The sequence below is a fragment of the Urocitellus parryii genome, chromosome 5 (genome assembly GCF_045843805.1).
Source record: "Urocitellus parryii isolate mUroPar1 chromosome 5, mUroPar1.hap1, whole genome shotgun sequence".
Taxonomy (NCBI): Eukaryota; Metazoa; Chordata; class Mammalia; order Rodentia; family Sciuridae; genus Urocitellus; species Urocitellus parryii.
Genome location: NC_135535.1, coordinates 167,949,569 through 167,977,061, shown reverse-complemented (window position 1 = coordinate 167,977,061; position 27,493 = coordinate 167,949,569). Strand labels below are relative to the sequence as shown.

General features: G+C 47.5%; 2 protein-coding genes across 5 annotated transcripts in view; both read right to left on the bottom strand.

The window, feature by feature from the left end:
- Positions 1 to 2,503, bottom strand: part of Sh2d4b (SH2 domain containing 4B) — an 83,617-nt gene extending 81,114 nt beyond the window's left edge. For 2 of the 3 annotated variants that reach the window (XM_077799245.1, XM_026406670.1), the window contains exons 1-2: positions 2,320 to 2,503; positions 1,067 to 1,069 (exon numbers count right to left, since the gene is read on the bottom strand). In XM_077799245.1, the coding sequence (XP_077655371.1) occupies positions 1,067 to 1,069; positions 2,320 to 2,503 (187 nt within the window). The remainder of the gene's footprint in view (positions 1 to 1,066; positions 1,070 to 2,319) is intronic. The other variant, XM_077799243.1, reaches the window with a different exon arrangement.
- Positions 2,504 to 18,795: 16,292 nt separating this feature from the next.
- Positions 18,796 to 27,493, bottom strand: part of Tspan14 (tetraspanin 14) — a 55,936-nt gene continuing 47,238 nt past the window's right edge. For both annotated transcript variants that reach the window (XM_026406658.2, XM_077798716.1), the window contains 4 exons: positions 25,863 to 25,988; positions 24,122 to 24,166; positions 22,177 to 22,296; positions 18,796 to 20,573 (listed from right to left, as the gene is read on the bottom strand). In XM_026406658.2, the coding sequence (XP_026262443.1) occupies positions 20,502 to 20,573; positions 22,177 to 22,296; positions 24,122 to 24,166; positions 25,863 to 25,988 (363 nt within the window). In that variant the 3' untranslated portion in view covers positions 18,796 to 20,501. The remainder of the gene's footprint in view (positions 20,574 to 22,176; positions 22,297 to 24,121; positions 24,167 to 25,862; positions 25,989 to 27,493) is intronic.

The following is a 27,493-nucleotide window of genomic DNA, read 5'->3' as shown; positions in this document are numbered from 1 at the left end:
AGGAGGAAAGGGACCAGGAAGGAAGAGAAAAGATCCAGTGGGTGGAGACTGTCCTCTCCTGCTCCTGCCCGGAGCCACCACACAGCTGCCCTGCACCAGGCCTGGCTCCTGGCTGTGTTCCCTGTGATCTATCCACCTAAGATCAGGAGAAATAAAGCTCCGTCCAGTTCACCAAAGCCAGCTCTTCATAATGCTGGAGAAACAAACAAATAAATGAATGGATGAACAAGTGAATGTGAGCTTAGATTATTCATCTAATTCAAGTCCCCAGTTCAGAAATGAAAGAAAAAGCATGCATCAGTCATTAGACTCTACAACAAAGTCACAAGATGTGTGTTTTGACTCCATTTCTTAGCAGCTGGGTAAACTTGGATACAATGCATCCTTTCTGTGGGCATCAGGTTCTCCTCCTGAAATGGATTCACAGGAATTTGCCCTGCACTCCACATGGGAGGACTAAGGGTAGGGCAGGCACCTGGCAAATAGAAAACTCACAGGCATGGTACAGTATCTTTGCACCATGAGGTTATGAAGAGGGCACCATGCAGCCCAGACTCTTCCAACAAAAAGCTCTTTGTCCTCCAGGGACAGAGCCAGGCTTCTGGTGGCCTACCCAGATAGTTCCTAAGGACAAGACTGAAGCACAAAGCTGGCATCCGAAATGGATCCTGACCCAGGATATGCATATTCCTCAACATGTTCACCCCTCTTTCCGTTCCTTATAAATCTGAAAATTAATAACCTAGAAAAGAATCTTCTGCTCCAGAAACCCATATGAGTTTAATGTATAATTTATACATGAGAATGCAGATGTCAATGTAAGACAAATCTCCATATAAATATTTTTGCAGTTAAAATTTTGGGGCATCTGTCTTCCTCCCAAAGGAGCCACCAGACACATGTGAGGCCTCGAGGCACAGGTCGGATGGGACTGGAAAGGTGACTGGTCATTTTTGCCAGCTAGTGATACAGCCACTAGTGAGCCAAGTCACACTCTGCCACAATCTGCCCCCTCAGGGTCCTGCTGTGTCTTTTTCAAAATAGAGATTTAACACTGTATACCAACCTGCTCAGTGGTAGGCCCAAGGGAGAAGGGCAGAATGGAGTATGGCTTCACGCTCCAGTGCCTTTGAGTCTACTGAGAGCCAGGCAAGCAGATGATGAATGACAATGACAGTGTGGCAAATGCAAGGGCTGGGGTAAGTCTTGCATGCCCATCAACTACATAGGGACAAGTACTTCCTATGCTGGAGGGCATCCCCAAAGACTCCGAGGACAAGACAGGTTCTGACGGAGTCTTTCAAGTGGATGAAGGCAGGAGCTCATTCCCAATAGTAAGAAGCACATGTGCAAAGACCAGAGCAGGAGTGAGCACATCTTAAACTACATCCTGGTGCAAATTGGGGAAGGGCCATCAGTGAGGCTGGAGTGAAAGGCGGAAGCTAGAGCCCCAAGACGCCTGTATGCCCAGGCCTGAAACAGCCCTGAAACAGCTGGAATTGAAGACTTTAAAACAGATCAAAACTTCACTTCACTGGCTGAATAGTACAGAGGCCAAGTGGAGGGTCACAGAAGGGAAAAAGAAAGGCAATGAGCTCTGCAAAGTATAAAATGAGTGCAGTGCACATAAATGACCATTCCCAGCAGATTCTAGCCCAGGGGTCCTGAACAATCTCCTTCATTCAGGTGGACCCATCCATGGGCTTGATTGGCACATGACTTTGCATATAAACTACCTGAAAGGTAGCACCCATCCTTCTTGTCTGTAGTTACTATTTCCATTTGGGGCTGGTGACTCATTGTGTGTGATATTCCCTGACACCCTTTCTCCAGACGCCCAGCAGAGTTCCAGGCATAATCCAAACCATCCCCTTGTATGAGGAAACAGAGAGGCGCAGTACAAGACCAAGCTGGGAACTACTGAGCCATGCTCACAAAGGAAAGAGAAACTGCATGTCTCCATTGCACCCTGGCCTGAACCAGCAATGAGGTCAAGTACATGCCCTCCTTCCATCATGCAATTGCCAACTATGCCTGAGCTTAATCTGACATCCCCAGGGTGACTTCACAGAACCTGGACTTTCTACAAAAAGATAAATCAAGTCCACATTCTCAGGGACTTTGTAGAGCCTCTGCTGTGGTCTAAACTTATAGTCCTGGTCTAAAGATAAAAGCTCAGGCTAAAGGGACCAAACACCACAGCATAAGGGTTCTAAGCCCTCAACCCTCATCATACCAGTGCACATCTTGCAGAAGAGCCCAGGTTAGCCTCACTGACTTTTCCACCCTCCTGGAACTGGTGAATGCCCAGCCACATACCTCGCTTGACCTTCGGGGGCCGGAGGCCGTCCCCCTGGGATAGGGCCTCCCAGGCCTCCCGCTCCCTCCAGCGCCTCAGCTGCTCCTCTCTCATCTTGTAGAAGAGGATGTGCTTCTGCACATCGCTGAGCTCAGCAAGGAGCTCAGGGTCTATGTACATGTCGTGCAGGATCTGCTGCAGCATGGTGCCACCTGCGATGCACACACCAGAAGGGCAGCTGACCAGAGCAGCCAGGCAGAATGTCCCAAGCCACTCTTCAGCCCTGGCCTTACTCAGGCGCCACTCTCAGTGCCCCTTCTCTGTGCAGCAGCATCACTCTGCCTCAGCTCCCAGCCAGTGATGAGCGTATCTCCTCTCCCCAGGACAGCAGGGGACCAAGTAGCAGGAACCAAAGAAGCCTCTGGGACCCTGAAAGGGAAAGCAGCCACCAGGAGAAATTGAGTCCCTCTGTTGGGTCACCAAGCACTGTATCCCAGCAGCACCTGTGTCTTGGACTCACCTCGACTTCTGGAAAAACAGGGACAGTCCAAGGTCTAGCTCAGCTGGGCAAGGCCCAGGCCCAGCCCTGCCTGGGCCAGTAGGTGTCGAGTGATCTGTCAGTGGAAGGTAACGATGACACCAGCTGTATCAATGACACTGCCCTGGCCAGCCGGAGAACTGATCTCTCCTCTGCAGATAAGAGAAAGGAGGAGGCAGCTTTGCCTACTAACTCCCTATATTGGGGGCCAATTTTAAAAAGAGGCCAAAAGAGCCAGCCAGGAACTTCTGGGCTCCTCAGCCCCACCATCTATCTACCTGCTCCACCACTGCCAGCCCTCTCCTTTCCAGGACATTTGGCAGACTGAGGTAATGCTTTTAAAACTTCGCATTGGGCGAGGAAAGATCTTTCCTCTTATCAATATTGTAGCCAAGGAGGGACATGAAATGGTATCAACAGAGAACACCAAAAGGAGTACTGTCATGGAGTTCCAAGAAAGAAGAAAGCCAGATTTTCTTTCCCCTTTCCCCATTAGGAAACTCAAACTGGGTGTGTGCTGAGAGACAACCCCCCCCCAGGGCCCAATGGGATGGTTGATGTTGATCTTCTTGTTGTCTGGAATTCACCAAATAGGAAGAATATGAAGCTGCCTCCTCTTCATGCCCTGATCTGAGGCACCTGGGCAGGGAAGGGCAAGATGATAGCGCCTTCTGCTTGGAGGGAAACCACCTCTGTTTGGCTGTGAGGGTGGGTGAAACTGCTTTTGCTGAGACCAAAGCCCCCCCCCCTCCCCAAAAAAACAATGCTTAGAGGTACTTACAGTTAACTGCCCTTTTATTCGGATAAGGAAATGGGATTCAGAGAAAGTAAGCGACTTGCCTGCGGCAACCCAACCAATAAAGTGCTGTAGTTGGACTCAACCCAATTTTCAAATCTAACTTCTTGTTGATGGTTTAAAAAAATGTAACCCCACCAGGAGAAAATAAGCAAACAAATATGATTTGGCATTGTGGCTTGGTTGGATTGGTGACCTTTGTGTCCCCTTCTCTTCCCTTAGGACTCAAGGTGGATCGCACATCTGAGCGATGGAACACGGTGGCAAGTGAGCTCCCTCGGCAAGGTTAACCCACACAAATGCAAGGACTAAGCAGGTTTCAACCAGCTTGAAGCCCACTAGGTCAAAAGAAATACTGTCTGGAGCCCCTTCCCAGGAACAGACAGCTTGTCCCAATGTGACCCAGACCTTCTGGGAACCTCCACCCAGGTGTTCCAACCACCTGGATGAGCTGTGGCTGTGGATCCTGCCCTGACCTCTTCTTTCCTTTCCCTACCTCAGTTTTGACTCCTCTAGGGGATATGGTTCCCTTTGGTTCTTGACTGAGGATCCCCAGCCCCCTCTTGCTCTGACCTTCCTGCCCTTAATTGTGGTTGGGCTGGGGGCAGCTCAAAGTCCAGAGAGAAGACCAGGGGAGGAAGGCAACCAAGGGAGCTGGCCTCCTACAGGCAGTGTCTTTCTTCCTTGGCTCCCCAGAGGCATGGGACAAGAAAGGGCACAGGGCCAAAGAGAAAGCTGTTCAGAGCAGCAGCACCAGCCGGCTGGGTGTGGGAATGGGCATGAGGTCCTGTCCTCTGGCTGGGTGATGATGGTGTCGTCCTTGTAGTGGTAACAGATGAGGATGACCCTGGCTGGCTCCCCGTCTTGTGCAATAGAACAGACCTCGCTGGTGGGAGGGGTGCTCCCTGGCAATCCCAGGTCAGTGGGGCAGGAGGCCAGGAGACACCGAATCCCAGGGACGTGACCGAAAGGCGGATCGCAGACGCTCTGCGGGATGGATCGGGTTTCGGTAACAAGTGGTGGGGGCCTCTGGGCAGTCCTGGGCGCCACCTCCCACCTGGCTTTCGCCCGCTGCTCAGGCTCGGCCTGGCATGGCGCGCCCTCTGGCGGCCGAATTGGGCACTGTTGGGCTCCTCAGATAACAGGAGACAAGACAAGCAGAGAGGGAACCCCGCGGTTCTCAGACCAGGTTTCCTGCAGCCTTTCAACAGGCTGTATTCTGTTTTCATTTCTCATTAGCCATGTGATGCATTTATTTTTGCAGGCTAACGCAATTCCTTCAGGCGCCAGGAGATACGCGCATGCAATGCTATTGTGCAAGTGACTGGAAACCACCTGAAAGTCCCTGGTGAGTTCAGGGGTCGCCCACTATAAAACTGTATGCTCCAGTCACAGAGTGGGATCGATTTGTCTTAACGAGGGGGAAAGGTCCAAGGCAGATGAAATGGAAAGGCAACGTGTAGGATTCTGTGCATAGGACAATCCATTTTTTAAAGTCCATGTTTGAACATGGAACGGGAGAGAAAATAACAAAATAGAAATTCTGACTACTTTTGTGTAAACAAAGGAAAAATACAAATGATTTTACATCTAATTGTTTAGCATTGTTTCATCTTGGAATGGGGAGGGACCACTTTAACTTTTTCTGGATTTTATAGCATGATTAGCATACACTTATGTAACTCACATGACTGAAATCAAATGTACTTCAAAAGTCCTAAAATGTGATCTATTAACACCAACCTCCCTCCGGGGATCAGCAGGGGACCCAGCCCCAGAGAAGGACCACAGGCATAGTCAGACCTCTCTATGCCAGGAAGTCAGGGTGGACAAACCATCATATCACCTCAGGTTCCTAAGCAGCAGAAGGGCTTTGGGACATTTCTGAAACAGCTTTGTCACTGGTGTGGAAAGGGTGCTAGAAAAACAGGAAGCAGGGAAAACAGCCACCAAATGCTGGCTAGATCCAGGGGAGAGGGAATAAAGGGCTACACAGGCATTGTTAAGGGATCAGATAAGAGTAGAATTGGGGATCCCAGAGTCTTATCCAGAATCTCTGCTTCTACTAAAATCCTCTTAAAATTAAATCAGAGCATGTCATTCCTCTACTCAAAACCCAAGTTCTCACGGGACCACAGGCCCTTCATAATCTGCCCAGCTTCATACCACCCCTCATATGGCACCACCCACCCTTTGCACCTGGTCACTGGATACAGCCTGCTGGCCTCACACTGGACAGCAAATACACTGGACATCTGCCTCCTCAGGGCCTCACAATGGCTCATCCCTCTGTCTAGACCTCATTTGGCTCAGTTACCAAATTCTAAACTTTTAGCTCCCCTATCCTCCTGATGACCCCTCCCTTCCTCTGCTCTGTAAACTACCATTTTACTTATTTATTTGGCAATAATATTTCTGTCTCTCTCTCTCCCTCCTAGATAATAAGCACTCCAAGGGCAAGTGCTTCCTTCCAGTTCGTCACTGATATAGAATGCTCCTTGGCACATAGCAATGCCTGGTAAGTATCTATAGAAAATGAATGAAGAAGGAACCTTCCAGGTGGAACTGGCAGAGCCTATGCAGATGCTGGGGAGCCATCCAGAGCAGGGCTCTGCAGAAAGATGCTGGACACTTAGACCTAGGAGTCATGGGCTACATTAGGTGAATGGATAGCCTTGTCACAAGCCACCTGCTTTGGCTTCCCCAGCATGTCCCACAGTCCCTCACAGGCAGGGTCAGTGATGGCCAGAGGACCCTCTCATTTCAGCTATAGCTGAGCCTGGGCAAAGTTACCATGGAAGAATCAGCTACAGGAAGGCCCTTCTTACAATCTGTCCACCTTCCCTGGAGCATCATCACTTGGGAAGCTGCTCCTAAGAGTACTTACTTATCTTACTCGATATATTTTGCAATCCAAGGGCTCAGTGAAAGTCAACAGTAGTTTCTGCTTGTCACCACCATGATGATACTTATGTCATCATGGACATAAGTATCAATAGTGTTCCTGCATTGGTGCAGCAACTACTTAGAAAAAAATGAGGTATATTTTTGAATAAAATAAAATAATGATTTAATGAGGGAGGGAGAAAAAAATGATGTATTAAATAAGATCCTGCTCACTAGAGGAACCAGACATATGAAATACCGGGAATGAACTTAACAACGTGGGGACCTGTAAGGAAAAGTAGACCTTTTTACTGGGAGAATATGTAGGCTTTAAGTTGGTCTAGGAACACAAGACATTCACAATCAGAAAAGAACCAATATTGAAAAAATGTCCAATTAATCTCCGTATCAGCTAATCGGCGAAAATGGTTCTCAAAGATCCCTACCTCCTGGATTTCACACCCGTGCCAGAAGGGAGTATGCCTTCTATCAGACACTTGACCAGGCTCTCAGCTCTCATCATGCACTCAGGAAACCATGCTGTGAGGCCCATGGGCAGAACTGAGACCTCCTGCCAGTCACTAGTGAGGTTGGAAGAGGATCCTCCAGCTCTGCTCGGGAGAAATCTCCACCTGGTCAACAGTTTCATTACCATCTCATGAGAGATGTGGAGCCAGAACCACTCAACTAAGCTGCTATTATATTCCTAACCCTTAAAATGGTTATGAAAGGCATGTGTGTGGTTTATGAGCTGCTAAATTGGAGGATAATTTGCTATGCAGCAATACATAACTAATACTATCTCAAATTAATTTATGGACTTAATATCACTTCAAACATGAAAGGAAATTAGGAGAGAGGATTGATAAAATGATTCCCAAGTTAAACAGAAGAATGAATAGATGAGGGGCCAGGGGTGTAGATCAGTGGGTAGAGTGCTTGCCTAGCATGTGGGAGGTCCTGGGTTGGATTCTCAGCACCAAGAAAGAAAAAAGAATGAATAGATGAAACCAACTCCCCCAATACTGAGGAATATTGAACTCTATACTGCCAGTATTATACTCCTCAATGCTCACATCCTCACTGTGGGGGCGGGGATCTTATGACATATGTAAGGATCATTACTGTGACATTTGTCATAGTGGAAATTTCAGAATAAGTAATGTGTTCAATAAAATGTTTAGCTGAATAAATCATGGCACATCTATGGGATAAAATGCAGTGCAGCCATTGGAACTGAAGTTGAGGATAACATTAGTATAAAGAGGTTGCTCAAGATGTGTTGGTCAAGGGGAAAGCAGGTAAACTGAGATTGGATGTATGTAATACAGCCTCAGTCTTATATATCAAGACAAAGAACAGTACAAGCCCCATTCCTTTCGAAGGAGTACAATTGTGATCTATTAAAGGTAGGAGGCCAGTTATATTGTGTGCATGTATGAACATGGAACAAAAATCCCATTTTTATGTACAATTATAATGCTCCAATTAAAAATATGAGAAAAAAAGGAAGAAGCCCCTCCCTTCTGGATACCTTGTTAGATTTGGAATTAATGCTAGTGAACTAGGGATTGTGAGCTTGAGAGAAGGCAGGGGAAGAAGAGAGAGAGGGAGTCATCTAACCTGGGTTGCAGTCCAACCTGCCCCAAATCTTCATCAATGTGATTTAATTCACAAAATGCTTGCTGTGACATCTTTATTATTTTAAAAATGAATTTTATCCAATTCTGTAAGACAAAGGTGGGGATAAACAGAGATCACTAAAGAGAAGTGATCTCTGTGTTTTGGGGTACATGGGCTTCTAGGAAAGTGGTCAGCAGAAATCATGGAGAAGTCTTGGAGTTGTGCTCACCATAGAAAACTGGTGACATACAAATATCTCTAAAGGGCAGAACACCCATGGTGACGTTTGTGAACAAACAAACAACAAAAAACTACCACACACACACACACACACACACACACCACACAAACACACACACTGATTCCAACAGCACAGTTCTAGTAGCCAACTAGACCTGTGTCACTCCACACTCAACATTACCAGCCCAGTGAGCTCCCAGACAGGCCTTGTTTTCATGGTTCAGTTTCCTCATCTGTGCCTGGGTAAGCAGTCAGGGCTCCATGTTAAACAGATAGGCCCTGTATGAGCCAGCCAGGCACATACTGGGTAACAACATGAGTTCTGTTTGTATGCTTCTTAATCTGGGGCTTGGTTCCTCATTAATTTGGTGAACCAAAATAATATTAGGTGGGGGAGTGCATTGTGGAAGTTAATTCCTCTGCCTAGAGAGCCTCCCCATATTCCTGGCTTTAAAGGGGACTTACGAGCTGGACAGGTATTGGGTCTGGGATTGATATACAAACATGGGGGATAATGAGCTTATTTTCTACCAAATTACTAACTTGGGGCTGCTGATACTCAAGTCTCCCTGTAAGATTAAGGTCTGTATGTAGCAGAAGGAAGTAGGACCAACCTGTAAAGATAGCAGAGGAGCCAATGGGAAGATCTCCCTAGCAGGTTCAAAGCCCCTGCCTACCCCGCCCTGGTTCTTCTCTGAGTCTATGAATGTGCCCCTGTCTTTCTTGGGAGTGTGGGCCTTTGTAAAACCCCATTTTGCTTAACCTGGAGTTAGAGTTTTAAACTACTACAGCCAGTATCTCCTGACCACCCCAGTGGTTTGCCTCTGTCTCCATTTGTCTTGTCATGGATGCTATAGAGATGGGCAGGACATGAGACCACAAATGGGAAGAACCTGGGCCCTTTTGATGGCCTGATTCCCACAAGAAGTCTTCTCAGGCCCCCAAATCCAGCCATGTCACCAGTTTTCTATAGTGAGCAAAACTCCAAGACTTCTACATGATTGTTCAATGTACGCTCTTAGAGCTATGCAGTGTCCCAGGCCTTCCTTCTTTGCTTCATGGACAGAAGCTATGACACAATGAAGGGACAGTTTCTAGAGAAGCTAAATCTTCTGTTCACAGGCTAATGGAGTAGGAAGCTCTGGGTCCACAGGGTGGAGGGAGCATTGAGATGGCTGCCACCTTTCCACCACCAGCTGACCCAGACAAAGGACCAACACTGACCTGCATCCTTGCCCCATAAATCTCTCCTGGAAACCTCATCCTCCTCATAAGAAAACACTGTTCACCTGATCCCTCTCCAGAGGCCACTCAGCACTGGTTTACCAGACACCAAGTCTTAGTGCATACTTGTGAATTCCAAGGGCAGGCTGGAACTCTGCTGCTCTAGATGGTCAACACTATGAACAGCCTCCCACCAAGGCTGCCCTGGTCCCTTGGGTCCTAGTAAACATGAAGCAGTCTGCTGGCCCTCCCTGCTGCCCCACTCAGCTGCAGGCAAGTCACGTACAAACCTCAAGCCCAGCGTTAGCCATCCTGACCAGAAGTGAGAAGCCATCCTTGTCCTGCAAGTGGCTGAGAACTAGAGTGAGCCCCTGCTGCCAGGTTCCAAGGCACCAGGAGAGCCCAGTGGCCCCCATCCTCCATGTCCTGCTCAGTGGAACAGCCAGGGAAGAACTATCAACAATATGTCTGTGTGGCAGAAGGGTCTGTGTCAAGGGCTTCCTTTTTAAATTCCTCATTTAATTCTCAGAACAAGATTATGAAACTAGCAATTTTATTATCTCAAGTTTATATTTGAGGAAATCAAGACTAGGGTCGAACAGCTGCTAACAAGAAGGACTAAAGGCAGGTCTCACCAAGCCAAGAATGGCTCCTGCCCTCCCATGTTCCACTCTTGTTCAGTGTGCTGTCTGCCCTCCAGTCCGGACACAGCCCACTCTCCTGCCCAGAACTTGAGAAGTCAAACTGCTTTCAGGGCACTCTGTAAAGTAGAGAAGGCTGAGCAGAGGCTATGAGGCAAACCAGCCCCAACCTTAGTCTGGGCCCCATATTCCTACAAAAAGGGATTTAGGAAGTCAGAAAATTCAGTTCATCTTTATTTCCTTAAACTGTGACTTGGGGCACAGAACATTGGTGTCCAATGTCTGACCTCCCTTCTTACTCCTCGATCTCTGCCAGGCTCCTGTAGTTAACTGGCTCAAGTTCTGGCCAATGGAATGTGAACACAATATACTCCCATCTGGGTCTAGCTCCCAAGATCCTCCTCCCTGGTCCTCACCCTTGCCTCAGCCACCATTTGACTAGAGACAACTCCAAGGGGCTCTAGGAGATAGAGCCATAAGACTAAAAGAGACTGGATCCCTGAGAGGCTGTATGGAGCATAGTATTCCCCACCCTAACCCCCAGAAGCCACTAGGGAATGTGACATACACAAGAAACAAGCGTTTCTTTTTCAAAGTCACCAAAATTCAGGGGATGTTGTTACAGTGGTTACTCTATTCTGATTCTTCCCTTATAAAACAGTTCTCAAACTTTAGTATGCATTAAAATCACTTAAGAGCTGATTGAAACAGAACACTGGCCCTCTCCCAGAGTATCTGACTCCATATACTTGGGGAAGGGCGGTGCATAGAAGCTGCATTTTGAGAAGATCTGGTGGTGATGCTGTAATTGCTGACCTGGGGATCATACTTTGAGAACCACTGCCCTAACTCATAAGCTAGTATTGGAATGATTGTACTATTCCCATTTTTCTAAAGAAAAGGATTGTAGTTCCTGGCTTTTGCACTGTACTACATGAGTACACACATCTGCCCATAACTGCATACACACCTGTGTCCTGTGAATTAGTGTCATCAGAGGGAGGGACAACGGTCCTTAAAGTGGGAATCCTAGCTGTAATCTAAGCTATGTTACTTCCCAGCCATCTGGCAAGTTCCTTGGTCTGAGTCTGTTTCCTCTTAACTATAATGGAGAAAATAGTTCTCTCCCAGCCCCCACCTGCAGCCTTGGCCCCACTGCAGATTTTCTGAGGTCATCATCAGACTGTTGCATTTTCATAGCAGAAAAAAGGCTTATGGACCTACATGCCCCAATTTCAACCTTACTCCTGAAGACCACAGTGAACATTCACCCGTATTGCTTCCTCAAGGCCGTGGCTGGCACCTATTCTGGTATGACCTTAAGGTAAGGGGATAGGATGCTTAGTTTGGATGTTGAATGTCCCCAAAAGTCCATGTGTTAAAGGCATGTTCCTGGGGCTGGGAGTGTGGTTCAGTGGTAGAACACTTGGGTAGAGGCCCAGGGTTCCATCCCCAGAACCACAACTCCCACATACACCAAGTCGTTGGTCCCAAAGATGGTGTTATTGGGAGGTGCTGTGGGCCTTCAAAGGAGGGGAGACCCTATGAGAGATCCTCAGGTCATTGGGGATGACCCTCCAAGGGGTACTGTGAGACCCCAGCCTCATCTTCTTTCTTTTCCTTTTTGGCCATAGGGTGAGCAGTTTTGCTCTGCCAAGACTCCTGCTGTGATATTCTACCTCTCTAAAGGCTCAAAGTAATGGACCAATCAATCTTGAACTGGAAGCCTCCAAAATGTAAGCCAAAATAAACATTTTCTCTTTATAAGTCACTTATCTCAAGTATTTCACTTTAGTGATAGAAACTGACAAACACAGGGAGGTTGTAGGAATTTTTTAAAAAGATCAAAATTGTGACATTAAAATGCATGTCTTTGCCAGTTCTAAGAACTGTTTCGCAGGGAGGAAAGAGGGGAGAATTCAGCAGCTAGGGGCTGGGGACCCCCACACTCCTATTATTTAAAATATCCATCACAGGTTTCCTTCTACATGACCAAAGTCCTCTCACCCCTATATCTTTCAGGAATCTCTTCAAGATTCAGAGAGAAAAGTAAACACACCTTACTTTGTTCTGGGCATGGTGGCACACACCTGCAATCTCAGCTTCTTGGGCAGAAGCAGGAGGACCCCAAGTGTGAGGCCAGCCTCAACAATTTCAGCAAAACCCTGTCTCAAAATAAGAAGGGCTGGGGATGTAGCTCAGTGGTACAGCACCCCTGGGTTCCATCCCTAATACTTAAATAAATAAGAAAACAAAAATCAAATGCACCTATATGCATGCATTACAAACAAGGGGAGTCTCAGGAATCATTCAGACAAAAATGGGGTAAATGATACTGAAATCTGTCATGGTGGATACTCCAGGGAGTGAAGCATTCAGCATCACTTGGCTAGATGGTGTTTAACTTTTAGGATAGATGCCTACTGACTACAGAGGAGTCAGTCAGTTTCATTGTCATAGCCCAGATGATACCATATTCCTGCATTTAGTCACTGATAAATGGTGGGGTGCTCGGCTGAGATACAGAGGACAAGGGCTGGTTGCAGTGTGGGTGCAATGTAGGCTTGGGGGAAGAGAAAACATGTTAAGCAATTTGGGATGCAGCAATTGAGGTGTCTGCAGCAGTGGGTCAAGAAGCAAATGTAAATCAGGTTTGCAGCTGGGCACAGTGGCTCAAACTTTGTAGTCCCAACTATTCATGAGCTGATGGAGGAATATCACTTGAGCCCAGGGTTTGAGGCCAGCCTGGGCAACAAAGCAAGACCCCATCTTTTTATTTAAAAAAGAAAATAAAAAGTTGGGTTTTCCCCTCCTTCGTTTAAACAAAAAAATAAGCAGATTTGCAGACTGAGCTTTGCAGGTGGCAGACATGGCCTGAGCCAGCCATTCATGCTGAAAGAACCCCCAGGATGCTTCCCATAGTGGTTGGCTCTTGGCTGGGGCAGCTAGGTGTTCTAATCCTCAAGCACCTCTTATCACTGTGAGCTACTGGTTCCTTTCGATGACCTGCCTGGTTCTATTTTAAAAGTAAGCTCTAGAGGGACAAGAGGTAGAAGGAAATTGGGAATAAGTAAAAAACATTCTGAGTGTCTTCAGTGGAAACCTATGCATTGTTTGGGGCACACTTTCCCATTTATCTGATCTCGATTCTAGATCTTCACTGCCTTTGAGCTATTCTACAACTCTTTATGTTGCAGAGTTATTGTCAATAGATGTACATATCTCCCGAAGAGATTCAACTGCTTCCTTTCCTGAAAAAAAAGGCAATTTCAACACTTTTACTACATATGGATTTATGATTCATTGTGATTCCTCCTTTGAATTGTTAATCTTACCAACTCCCTTATTTAATGAATTAAAACCGTGACAGGTTCACATGTAATATTAGAGTCATGCTTTAAAAAAAAAAACATTTTTTAGTTGTAGATGGAAACAATACTTTTATATTATTTATTTATTTAATGTGCTGAGGATTGGACCCAGTGTCTCACATGTGCTAGACAAGCGTTCTACCACTGATCTACAACCTATCCGCCCCCCTTTTTAATCAATAGATGGAAGGAGTTGCTGTCAGTCCATGAAGCACAAAACTCACATGCTGCCTGCCCTATCCATATTATCCCAGATAAGTATTGCAGTCCTTCAGAGACAGGGTACTCAATACCTCCCAGAGACCACTCCAAGTCTTCCCATATTAAACTACATCTGTACTGATTTCAGGAAAAAAAAAAAAAAGAACAAAACAAAATCAAATCTAAAAGTAAACACAATAGCTGATAGCTGAATGACTGTTTGTGCCCAAAGGATCTGCAAACCTGTCACCCTGACCTCCTTGCAAAGGCACAGTAAGGCTGAAATGGCCACCTTAGGGAGAGAAGAGGAAGACACCAGCCCTGGTGGTGACAACTGCCACACTCTACCTGACTTTTCCTGACATTCCCACAGTTTTCAGACACCAAGTTTTTCTCAGGGCTTCCTGGCAAGCACAGCAGGGCCTGTGCACCTATCTCACATAGGTCCCCTGGCTCTTAAAGAGCCAAGCATGATCCCAGGCTTCCTACACCTGATCAGGTGAGGGCACTTGGCCTCCTCCAGCAGGTCCTAGCACTTCTCCAGGCCTTTGTTCTTACCAGGAGCAGGGGACCAGATGGGGTCCACCAACCACCCAATGAGATGTTCTGAAGTTTTCAGAGCACATCATTACACACCAGGCCCTGCTATTCCAGCTCACCTCTGTCCCATTCCAAGCTCTTTCTCCCTGTGGACCATCCCTCCTGTGCCCCTGAGAGTCAATAGCAGTCCTGGAACCCCTGACAGGTGAGGGCCCCCTGCTGCTTTGTGGGGCCTGAGGGGCAACTTCTTTGGTTGTGTAGGTTTCTAGCAGGATCCATGTTCCAGGTAGGAAGCAGCCCCCTCTCACCTCCATATCCCAAAGGGACATAAAGCAAACAGATCTTGAACTCCAAATGCCTGAGGCTCCCTACAAACCCGGAAGCCTTGTGCCCAAAAGGGCGGAGGAATGAATATTACATCTTTCTCATTTCACTGGGCTCAGAACTTGAGCTGTATGACATGTAACCCAGGCAGCTCAGCAGGTGGGGACAAAAAGCTACAGATCAAATCCCCTTAATCTCCAAACCACATTAGCAACTACATTAGCAATAATTTGGGGGTTACCATACTAACTAATGTTTTACCCACCACATCTCATTTAATCCTTGAAAGGTCCAAGAGAGGGATTATTACCTACCAAAAAGGGAGGAGAGGTTTAGGACACTTTCCCATACACCAGCAATGACCTGGCAGAAGAGGCATATCCCAACCCAATGTAAGCCAACCCTCTGGAGAATTCCCTTAAACATGTTATAAATCCTACTAAGAAGTAATGCCATTAACCAAATACACATGCGTTTTTTTCAACCCCTTGTTAGAACAAAACCCTGCAAGCTACCCTAATGTTCGCTCACAGCAATGCAGGGGTGGGGGGATTGTTAGCATCTCGCATCCATCCCCCATCCTGCAGGACTCTGCTTAAACCACATCCTGCCATGTGGTTTAAGTGAAATGAACAAGCAGGAGGGCCTCCCTTCCCCCAGTGGCTTTACCACATGTTGCATCCATCACAGGAGCTTGTCCCAGGTGGAATGATTCCTCCCTCAGCCCCAGAAGATGGGGATACCATGGAAGGCAGAGCAGAGAGAAAGGAAACCAGATCCTGTTGACATTGCTGAGCCACTGGATCAAACCAGCCCTGAAACTCACCCCACTTCTGGACTTTCCAGTTTCAGGAGCCAAAACCCTCCCCTCATTGTGCAGGCCAGTCTGAACTGGGTTTTCTGTTACCTATGTCTGTAAACATACTCCCCTTTACTGAGGGCAAGGTTCATTTGCTGGTGGCACAGCCCCACAATGGACAGTGTGACCATGCAAATGTACCACAGGTCAGTATATTAAGTAAAACTAATCATGGGATACCATGTAAAATGATTGCCATTTGTGTAAAGATCTGAAGACACTTGCTGGAAGGAGACTTCATTATGGTTGCCTCTGGCAACAGAAGAAAAAAAAATTCACTTTACACTCTATTTAGATTGCTTTTACTTATATTTTAAAAGACACATTTAAAAGTTGCTTGAGGTGACAAAATTACAGTCCAAGGTGGTAATTTATTTTGGTAGTTATTAAGTGATGCTTTTGAAAGCCCTGCTGAAATACAGGACACAGAACACAGAGGGCGGGGGAGGCAAGTGAAGAAATAATCACCTCCAACCTTTGTAAGGAACTTTTACTCTGCCCTCTTCAGAGCTGGGACCCCACAGAACCCCTAGAACAGTTTCCACTTAAATGTATCCTTAGCTTTTTTTTTTCTTTCTCCTAAGGTTCCACAATAGCCCCAGTTCTACATGTGACATTTCTGAGGCTCCTAAATCATTCTGAGAATAAATTTGGTTTTAACATAGCTTTTGAGGAGGAAAGGCCAGTTAATTGTGACTTTGTAAGAAGTTCAAAATGCCCTAAAAGTATGTGGTTCTCTGGGCCTTTGGAGAGCACCCAGGTAAATGAGGACAGCCTGCAGGTGGCCCAGTCTGACCTGGAAGCCCAGAGATCCTTTGGACACGATCAGATAGAAGCACCTCTACCAAGATCCATCATGGGGCTGATGAGCTAAAGCTTTGTAGCCCTGGAGACACAAACACACTGACACTGGAGCAAAGGCCCACATGAAGTACTGTTCCTCCTCCCTTCTCACCTGGTGGACCTGAGGGTTTTCAGCTAGTGGGGGCCAGTGCTGACACAACTGACATCTGGGTAGGGACTTTCCCATGACAGTGGGAACCTCAGGTGCTGGGCCATTGAGATAGCTCTCCCCATTCTCTGCATCTCTGCAGACCATGTTCTGAGGTTGCTGGCCAGGAAGTCATCATGTGGACCCTCCTGCTGGACAGAGGCCCTCCCTCTGTGGCTTCTGCTCAGCACTTCCTTGAGAGAAGGCTGTCCTCTTACCCCACAATGCCCAGCCTCCATAAGCTTGTTGAGTGTGGGGAAGCTTTGTCCCCACCCCATCCCCAGCAACTTGGCTTTAAGATAAGCACCTCACACAGAGCTAGGGAGCAGTCGGTTTGTGGACTGAACATAGCACAGCTTGGGCCTTGCAGCAAACTGAGCCTACTGTGTGACACTAAGGCCTACAGCCCAGCATAGGGTTGTGCTTAGAAGCAATGCCCCACTTTCCCAAAGGCCCCAAAATCAAACTGGGCACTCAAGTCCAGGAAGTCATCATGTGGACCGGGAGGGGAGGTCACCATTTCCCCACTTTTCCCAAATATCTATAGATCCTGAGCCCAGTGACCTGGAGGATCTTCTGGGACTGGTTCTGTTCAGCAGGAGCCAATTAGATTTGAAATTCATAGCTGGCAGGTTACCTCCTGGCCTCCTGCTTTAGCTGCAAGGTGAGGTTCTAGGGATAGGCTTCCAGAGTTAAACCAGACCTTTCCCAATCCTTGGAGGTAACCTACCTTCCTCTGAGGTACATGTTTTATGCATGAAAATGGCTTCCTCAGACCTGTTCTGGTGCTTGAATGAGTTATTAATTCTTAAGTACTCTGAGTATTTCCTGTGTTGCTGAAACATACTGCACTATGTCCATTAATTTTTATTGTTATTTGTGTGGGGACACAGAGTGCCTGGGCTTGTGAAGCAATGCAGATGCTTTTCCTGCCTGACCCAGGGCCCTGACCTGTGAGCAATGGGAAGGTCCTGGAGACCACTGAGGAGGGTGGGGCAGACACAGCTGAGGCCTGAGAGGGACAGATGGAAGAGGGTTAGAAGTAGCACACCTGGACCTCAGAAGCAGAGGCTTTTGAAGAGTTGGTTGTCCTGGTTTGACAACCAGCCAAAAGGAGAGTACTGGTGGGGATGAGAAGGGCAGAGAGTGGCCAGGGAAGAAGCTGCCAGGGAAGGAAAGTGGGAAAGGAAAGCAATGGGGCCTCAGCAACTCTGTAGGAGGAGGAGAAAAGGCAGCAACAGGAAGAGGGGTGGGGAAAAAGCAGGGCGGAGTCCTGAGAGGAGGTAGGAGGAGGGTCACAGGAAGGACAGGAGAAACCTGGAGACTTTGAAGTGAGTCGCAGAACTGGAGGTGTGGCTCAGTGGTGGAGTGCTTGCCAAAAAAAAAAAAAGTAAAAAGTTAAAAAAGTGAGCTCTAAGGAGGACAACGCTTTAAGGAGAGTGCAGAGGTGGCACATTGGCCTCTGTGTAGCCTGAGAGAACAGGGAAGGTGAGGGTACAGGGCAGGCCAAGGTAGGGTGTCTGAGCTTCAAGTCAGGGGCTCCCTAATCAATCCTTGATTTGTTTTCTTTCTTCAACCAACGACTCAAGAGTTAAACGAGATGGCCTGAACATTTTATGAACTAATTGAGAAACAAAATTCTGGAAGTCATGGCTAGAATTCCTCCTGAATTGGAGTGTGGTACCTAGGAGGATTCCAAGGGGTCCAGGCAATAGGACTACATGAATAGATGGGACCGCAGGAGCTGTCTGAAGCCTTTGGAACCAACACTCTGGCAAGCAGGGTCTATGGCCACCAACACACTGGCAGGGAGGTTTGGTGGAAGGCTCCCTGAGGTAGACACAGCCCCTGACACGCTCCCACCTCCCCCAATGACACAGAGGCCAACAAGTCCAGGATACATGGTTCACGTAGCAGCAATGCCCAGATACTAACCCATAGTCCCCAAGCTTTTTTTGCTTGGGTAAACAGTATTGTCAGGGTTTGGAAAGGAATCACCTAAAGTAATGTTTCCTATGGGCCTGAGGGTTAAAGTTCTTCTGCTCCTGCCTACACACAGGCGTGGCTACACCACAAGTCAACCAGTTCTAGTCGTAGCCTTGTTTGAAGGATAACTGAAATCCATGTTGGAACGTGCCAATCTGCACTACTATACCTCTAGTTACACTTGATCCTGCTCGTTCCCCCTGCAGCCAAATTTATACTGTGTATTTAAAACCATTTTGGTAGTGACCCCAAATAAAAACAACCAAAACAGCAGCATTAATATAAAGATATATTCCATAAAAGAGTTTGGCAGTCAAAGAGAAGCAACACACTTTCTAAAAACACAAGCATTCTTCCTCTAGTCTACAGAGAATGGTAAAAAACAAAACAAAACAAAACAAAAATATCATCATCATCATCATCAACAACAAACACCCACCAGCATAACCAGTATACACCACACTAGAATGTACACTTCTGCAAGTGAATGAAGGTAGCTCTCGATCCCTGAACAGTAAGGACAGAACTGGTACAAGCTACAGAGAAGCATTAGAAGTAGCCCAGCTAAAGATGGACAATGCCCCAACTACTCCAAGGGTTTTTCAGCACATACAATAAACTTCACTGCCAAGAGCAAGCTCCAGAAGAGCCCCAACAGGAAGGATGGGCACAGTGACCACACATATCCTGGTGGGGAATGACCACGAAAGTGAGAAATAAAATGTCCCAAGATTCTAAGCAGCTGTGGCCTGGGGTGCACAGCTCAGCAAAGGCCTGGCTGCAGGACAGCAGCTCTCTCCAGGGACAGATGTCAGGCCAGCCAGCCTTTGGCGTATAGCTTCGACCAGAAGTTCTGCCCAAAAGGTTTTTGGCTGCCTATGTGGGGGGCTGGGGTACCCTGGGCAGGCCATGGGGAAGGAGGGGCGGGATTCAAGTTCGGGTGACAGCTTTAGTAGCACCAAGACTGGAAGACAGTGAGGCCAAGCTGGGAGGTGGGGTGTGTCTCGGGGGCAGTGTATGGAGGAAGGGGAATGCAGGAACACAGTAGATGGAAAGGACAGGCTGCTGTGGTTGGTTCTGGAGACACTCAGGGGAACTGAAAGGGACAGCTTTTAGTTCCAGACACTGTGTAAGGCTGCTGAGAGGAGAATGCCGGAGGAAAGGAAAAGGAAATGAAGACATGGTGTGAAAACATTCTTACCCCTATAAATAAACTATTTACACACTTTAAGAAAACGAGAGCCGGCTCTCAGTGGGGAACAGGCCACCCCCGCTTCCCCAGCAACCAGGGCTTAATGCTGTTGAAACCAGAGGCAGTTCCTGTCCTGGAAAATGGCAGTGGGGCTTGGCGGGTAGTCGCCGAGGCATTTCGTGGCACCAGTCATGCCCTGGCTCAGGCTTACTTCACTTGGACATGGCTGAGGGTCCTGCAAATGATCCTAACCCACCACGATTCCACTAGCATACACAGATCCACTTGAGCCCCTCCCCTTCCCCAGCTAGGAGCAGGCCACTGCACTGCTGGACTTGGTGGAAAGAGAAGCTCTGTGCTCACCTGCTGTCCCTTTACCCATGTCCCACCCTAAGATGTGGCTGTCCATCAGGCTAGCGCCCATGACGCAAAGCCTGCAGTGAGGAGCAGGTGTCTGCAGAGGCTCTCGGTCTCCAAGAGGGCCAAGACAGGCACTCCTTACAGCCACAGAAGCCCAGTCTGTCCCTCGGGGCCACTGCCCCATGTAGAGACACTTCTGCCTCTAGGAAGTCCCAGCAGGGATGCAGGCTCAAGTCTTGCAGGTAAAAAGGAGCCCTGGGCCTTCAGCACCAGCAAGGAGAAATAGAGTTCATATCACACTGATGCTGAAGAAAGGGCGCTGGCTCCGGGTGGTTGTGCCAGCTTCTCTCCCACTGGATATAAGGTTGATGACAGTGAAGGGTTCTGGCCTCCACAATGTGGCTCAGCTGCACTTGCTCGCCTCTGCTCCTCAGAAGTAATGGCCGGCCTTCACCGCCTCGATGTCTGAGATCAGGGTCCTTGCCAAGAAGATGCCAAATATCTGAAACCAAAGCCAGCAGTCAATGGCCTTTAGCATTAGCAACCAGAGGAGGAGGGCGGGGAGCAGAGAGCAGACCAGTGGACACCCCACTGCACACTGCTCCCTTGGTCCATTCTGCCAGGGTAGGGACACACTGAGAAAAATGCTCAGGCAAGGGGCAAAGTACAACTGACCCACAGGTAGAAAGTGCAGTCTGCTGTGTCTCTTGAGCCCAGAAGAGGCAAGAACAAGCAGGAACCATGGACTAAAAAAAGACACTTGGTCCTGCCTCTAACACAAGTGAGCACAGCACATCCCATAGGCAGGACACGTGTACCCAGATGGAAACCAAATTAACAAGACCATTCTATCATGTTGATCCCCAAAATAACAAATCTCAAATGTTTCCTATAAACCTGGATTCCATCATAAAACCAAGGTAATTAATGACGCTGGCTGTGCTGATGTCAACACATCCTGTCCTTGGAGAACTGGGCAATCATGAGGCTCGGCTGAAGTTTTCCTACATGAACAGACCAAAGTGAACTTGGTAACCTTCAGGAGTGCTCTTGATTTTTATTTCCCCTTTTAAGTTCTGCCTGTGGTTCGTAATTGACTCCCCTGCCTGCTTTGCAAGGCTATTTCTTTCCTTGTCTACATGCTTCTCTGTCTTCCTCTGCAGTCACTAAGTACACACTGCTGAGTGAAGGAGAAAGGTGCGTGCAAGTAGCTGGACCCACCGCAGTCATCCTCTTCAAGGCAGGGTTGGTTGTGTTCACATGCACACCACCCACTCTCCCAGAAGCTGCTCAGAGACTGCCAGCATCTCCTCACGAGCTCTGTGCAGCACTAGAAATGTTCATTCCTCTGAGACCACTCAATTACTGACTTCCCTTCTAGGAGATACTGGCGGGTCCACTCACCCCAGGCCCTGTTGCCCCCTCACCACCAACATCCTTCCAACTGTTCAGGTGAACAAACATCAGCAAAGGGCAGGAGCCAAGAGGGGCTCATGTTAACAGGAAGAGGCCTGGGTGCCCAGGTGCTAGGGACAGGGAGGAAGAGATCCTTAGGTGACTACATTGACCTGAGCCTCAGTCCTCCTTCAAGCCCCAGGTGATCAACAATATCACCTTCCATTAAGCAGCTCTGACATCTTAAATCCTGCCATGTGCATCCACTAGCAGCAGGGAAGACTCTCAAAGCAGGTGACTCCAGTCCCAACCAGATACCCTTATACAGTCTACTAGGGTCTCACTCCACTGCCATTCTGTACAGTACCTCTTACACTGTCACGACAGAGAGGCTTCCTTTAGGTAGTAGACCACAGGGAGACAGGAATCAGTCTGTCCTGGGTCTAGCCCACACAACACACATATACATTACACACACACACACACACTCTCTCTCTCTCTCACTCTCTCTCTCACTCTCTCTCCCTCTCTCTCTCTCTCACTCTCTCCCTCTCCCTCCCCGCCCCACACACTCAGCTTTAAACATCTAATTTCTTCTGTCAGGTTCCTTCACACCATACACAAGCTGGACAAGCATTCTCTGTTAATGGCTCCCATTAACTTCCTCAAATGAAAAAACCCCCACTCATCTGCAGGACCCTGGAACGTACCTGTAGCAGAGAGATGGCGATAAAAACACCAGCCACGATGTAAATGTTCCTCGGAAGCCAGCCCTCCAGCGCCTGGATGCAGCCTTTGGTGAAGATGAACTCGTCCCACTTGCTCTTCAGCTGCAGGGAAGCACCCCAGAGGCCTGAGCCTGTGGCACAGAGTTCCCATCCTGGTCCCCAAAAGCTCAGCTCCAGCACAGAACAGGATGAAGCACATGGGAAGGACAGGCAGAACTCTCCAGGAAAAACATATCCCTTGGTTTTGATCTCTATCCCTATCACCTGTTTACCAAAGGCCAGCTGGCCTGGTCTGTAATCCCATTTCTGTTTGGGCTACTAGAGATTCAATTCAACTTACTCAGCACACCTCCAATGCCCACATCTGGAGACACAGGAGGGGGCCTGAAGCCCTGGAGGAAGATGTACCTTTAAAGGGAGAAACTAGGAGATGAGGTGTGGGGCATTCTCAAAGGATAGGCAGAAGGAAGGGACAGTGGCTTCTCAATTGTCTCCCACAGGAAAGCCTAGCTCCAGGAGACAGAGCCAGCAGGCAATGGTCCTTAGCCAACCAGTACCCTCCAATGTCAACCCTCAATGGAGCATCAGTAAGAGCTCCAGGACCTGTCCCAGCACACACACACACCCTTATTAACCTCACAAATGGCAATCAGCTTCAGTTCCCTTCCCCAATCAACTTCCTTCTTGGCAATAATAATGGAAGACAATTCATTTTAGAGGCCTTAGGGTCTGAACTGTGCCCCGCATTCATAAATTAGAGCCTTAACCTCCAGCACCTCAGAATGACTGTATTTGAAGAGAGTGCCTTTACGGAGGTAATTTAATTAAAATGAGGTCACTAAAGTGGGCCCTAATCCAGAATAACTGGTGTCCTTACAAGAGAAGATTAGTACAGAGACATGTAGAGGCGTGAAGAGACTCAGGAAGAAGACGACATCTACAAGCTAAGGAGACAGATAGATTCAGTGTGTGCTGAGGGCTCCTTTCTGGTCCATGGATGGTGTCTTCTTGCACAGCAGAAGAGGTGAAAAAGCCCTCTGGGACCACTTCTATAAGGATACTAATCCCACTCCTCAGGTCCCTGACCTCATGGCCTAATGCCCTCCCAAACACCCTGCCCCATCTTCAAAAATCCATGACTCAGGGGATGAGGACTCAGTCTATGAATTCTGGGGAAAAACAAACATTCAGCTCATGCAGCCCATCCCTGAGAAATGGCGATCACTGAAGGATGCCAAGTTTTCCAAGCCACAGAACACATCTCTAATGCCCAGGAGTTGCCCCTGCAGATTCCTGAGACCCCTTCCTTTCAGGACAGTAGTCATTCCTATCACCAAAAGTCACCAAAGCAAGAACTGGAGTCAGGGTGGACGGTTCTGCCTATATCTTCAGGGTGGTCTTGTTCCTCTTCACTTGTAAGAACTTACTCCCTGCGGCTTTAAGAAAATTCTGTAATCATGAGTCCCACCCCTGCCCCAGGCCAGTCTCCTTCCTGCTGCCACTGTCTCCCTGAGGAAGCTGCACCAAGCCACACACTCCTACAGCTTCCTCCAGAACCCCTTTATAATAGACACCTTGTATAGCTCCAAGGAGCCTCTTAAAAATACAGACTTTGTTCCCCAAAATGTCCATCCCACTCTTTAATGCAGCAATGATTCTGTTTTGTGACTGTAGTCACAGGGTTTGAACTCTCCACCTGTCACTGTTCCCAAGGATCCTGCCTCCAGCTCAGGAGGGAGTGTGTGGGGCACCAACCCCTGCTCAGCCTTGTCTCCATTTAGATGTCACCTTTTCAGCTTAATCTCCCCTTGCTTTTCCCACTCCAATTTTCACTTTTGCTAAAGCAGCATGTTAAACTATAGGGAATACAGCCTGAAAAACTGTCACCCTAAGGAGCTCTTGAAGTTCTGCATGTTGGGGTTCTCACCTGAATCCTGACATCGTATCCACACTGTGTGTTCACAACTTTTTGCTGTAAGATAATCAGAAAAATCAGTCACTTTTATCCTCTTGAGAAGTCAGTGGTAAAACGTTCAAGAAAAGCTATAACCCAACACCAGAAAACACCTTTGCAAATTCCACTATAGACCACATCCTCCAACCAGGATAGGACAGGGGTCAGTAAACTGTTTCTGTTAAATATTTCAGATGCAGTCTCCAGAACAGTACAGAATTCTGCTTTAGTAGCAAGAGAGCAGGCACTGACAACATGTAAACAAACAGGCCTGGCTGCATTTCAGGATGGACCCTGGAATTTGAATTTTGTACAATTTCCACATGTCACAAAATGTTACCTTTCTTTTCAACCATGCTATAGCTTGGATATTCAATGCCCCCCCCCCCACAAGTTCCCTATGTTAAAGGTTTGGTCCTCAGGGTGGAGCTAGTGGGAGATGAAAACTTTAAGAGGTGAGGCCTAATGGGAGGCCCTTAGGTCACAGGGTATATGACCTTGAAGGGGATTGTGGGAACTTGGCCCCTTCCTCTTATGCTTCTTGGCCACGAAGTGACCAGTTTGTTTCCACATACATTCCCTGCCATTGCCGGTCAGGCCTGAAAGTAATAGGTCTGTCTGATCATGGGCTGGAATCTCTAAAATCATGAGCCAAAATAAACCTTTTTCTTTTTCTTTCTTCTTTTTTTTTGGCGGGGGATTGGGGCGGTAAGTGGCTTTGCTGGAGACTGAACCCACATACTAAACATGAGCTCTGCCATTGAGCTAAGCCCAGCCCCATAAACCTTCCGTCTTTGGAAGTTATTTTCTCAGGTATTTTGTTATAGTGCTGGGAAGATGAACAACCATTTAATAATAATTAAAAGCATTCTTGGCTCCCAGGTCATATAAAAAAGCAAGCCAGATTTGGGTCCTGGGTCACAATTTGCCAATCTTTGTGCTAGGAAGCAAAAGTTATACTAGATAAATGCAACATTTACTACATTAGTATATTTCATAGTAACCCTCAGAGTCCTCAGATATCAGCTGTGCAACCTCAGCAAATCTGAGCCTCTCCTGGGCTGGAGAACCTGCTCATGTAGTAGAAGTGATGGCCGGCCTGCTGGGAGCCCTATGACCCAGAACAGGCATTACATAACTGCACTAAGAGTTAGCACAGGGTCAGTTCTGCACAGGTTCAGCTCAGACAAAATTCAGTGCTCCTTCACAGGTCATCCCATGAGCCCAGTTTCTGAACCCAATTACCTGGTTTAGACTGAGAATAAAATAAACAGTGGAGAATCCACAGAAAATAATTCTCCACCCAGAGATGCTGTTACCCTGTCAGTGATGTGCTCCCCAAAGCTCCTGTAACCTTCTGAAAACTGTTTTTTTTTTTTTTCTCCTGAGAAAGGGTATAAAGATGCCAGTCAAGGGCTCATGACCATCACAGCATCTTGTCCAGGCACCCCAAGTGAAAGCCCCTCAAGGGACGGTGAATATTGCTTCCTCCTGCTTTACCCAGTACATCAGTGCCAGGGTGGGCCATGAGAGAATAATCCCAGAATGTATGTAAACAGGATTGCAGAGGTGCAAGGCCTTGGGGCAGATGTGAAGGGCATGCACCTAGCTCCTCTAGTGTGCAGCAGAATAACAGCTCAGGGCATGCACAGACTCCCAGAAACTACTGGCTATATGAGGAACATACGCCATGCCCAGGAGCAAGTCAACTCACCGCAGGATCCGGCACACAGCAGGAGAAGGGAACCCCACACTTCTCGCGACTATAGCTGGCACCACTGCAGTTGAAATAGACGTTAAGGTCCCAGTCTTCAGGGCCATAGGCTCCACAGCACTGGTTCTACAATCACAAAAGCCAAGAATCATCAGATGCTCCCAGAGTCAGTCTTAATGTGGCAGGATAAGTATGGTTCCTTCTATCAGACAGAGAAACTGAGGCCCACCCTGCTATCTCCCACACATACAGAGATGCTGAGCAATACCACCCAGGAAATCCTCTAAAAATGAAACAGCAGCTGGGTGCAATGGCACATGCCTGTAATTCCTGTGAGTGGAGGCTGAGGCAGGGGGATTGCAAGATTGAGGCCAGCCTGAGCAATTTAATCTCAAAAATGAAAAAAAAATTAAAAGAGATGGAGACATAATTCAATGGTAAAGCACCCTTGGGTTCAATCCCCAGTGCCACCGCCACCACTACCATCAAGGCAAGAGCAGCCCCAACATCTCTGTCAAACACAGACTGACTCAGGGGCACCACCTGGCCTCAGCATAGGGAATAGTTCTACTCTGGCTTTAGTTGCCTTTTTTGTTTCTTTATCAAAATCAAACAAATAAAATATATATATATATATATAAATAAAATAAAATCACTGAATATCTACTCCCAAAGCAACAGTTACAACTGGAGTGAATGGCAACACAGGAAACTCTGCCCCATCCAGGGCCTCTGCCCTCCCCACTGTCTGGTACAGCTGCAAAGAAGAATCCTCATTAGTCTAACAACTTTAAAACCCAACATGCTGAAAGCACTGCCTCGGTGTGAACGGTGTCCCCACACGAGAGCAGATCGCATTTCCACACCTGCCCTTGAAGCCGACTTGGTTATGGCATAATCATAACAAATGACAATGGGGATTTCCACTTGTTTTCCTGCTTTTAAGGTAAAATACTGTCTTTCCCATCCCCACCTGTCCACTGTGCCAGCTGCTTAATGATTTAATAATTAACTAATATTTCACCCCAAGAAAGCTCCATAACCTACTGAATCCCTCTGGAAAACTTTTGTTTTTTTTTAAAGAGAAGGAGGCAGCAGAGAAAAGATGATGTGTTTTAGGTAATGCTGGAGCCAGCAAACCCAAGACCATGTGAACACAGAATGTGACTGTGGCACCAAACAGAAAAAAGAACAGTGAAGGGCATGGGGTAATGGCAGGGATTTGGTGGCTTTCACAGACCATACAGGTCAATGACAACAATTCAAGTAGACTCTTTGGTCACATAAATGGGTTTGGCTAAATTCCATGATACATGAAATAAGGGTAAACAAGTTTTGGTTAATAAGAGTGGGTCATAGTTATTTTTAGTGCTCTCTAGAGTTTATTTTCTTCTCAGAACTAAAGTGTTCCATATAAAAATTTCCTGAGGAAGGTGGGCTTTCGGACAGAGCACAGATCAAACAGAAGATAACATGGCTAGGGAGGGGGTTTCTCCCAGGGGGCCTGGAGCAGCTGGAGCCCAATCCTCCAGGTGCAGCTGTACACCAGGGGGACAGGGACAGATGGACTTATGGGACTGCTTAGATAAACCCCAGGGGACATACTCCAGAAAGGTCACATTCCCCTCCAT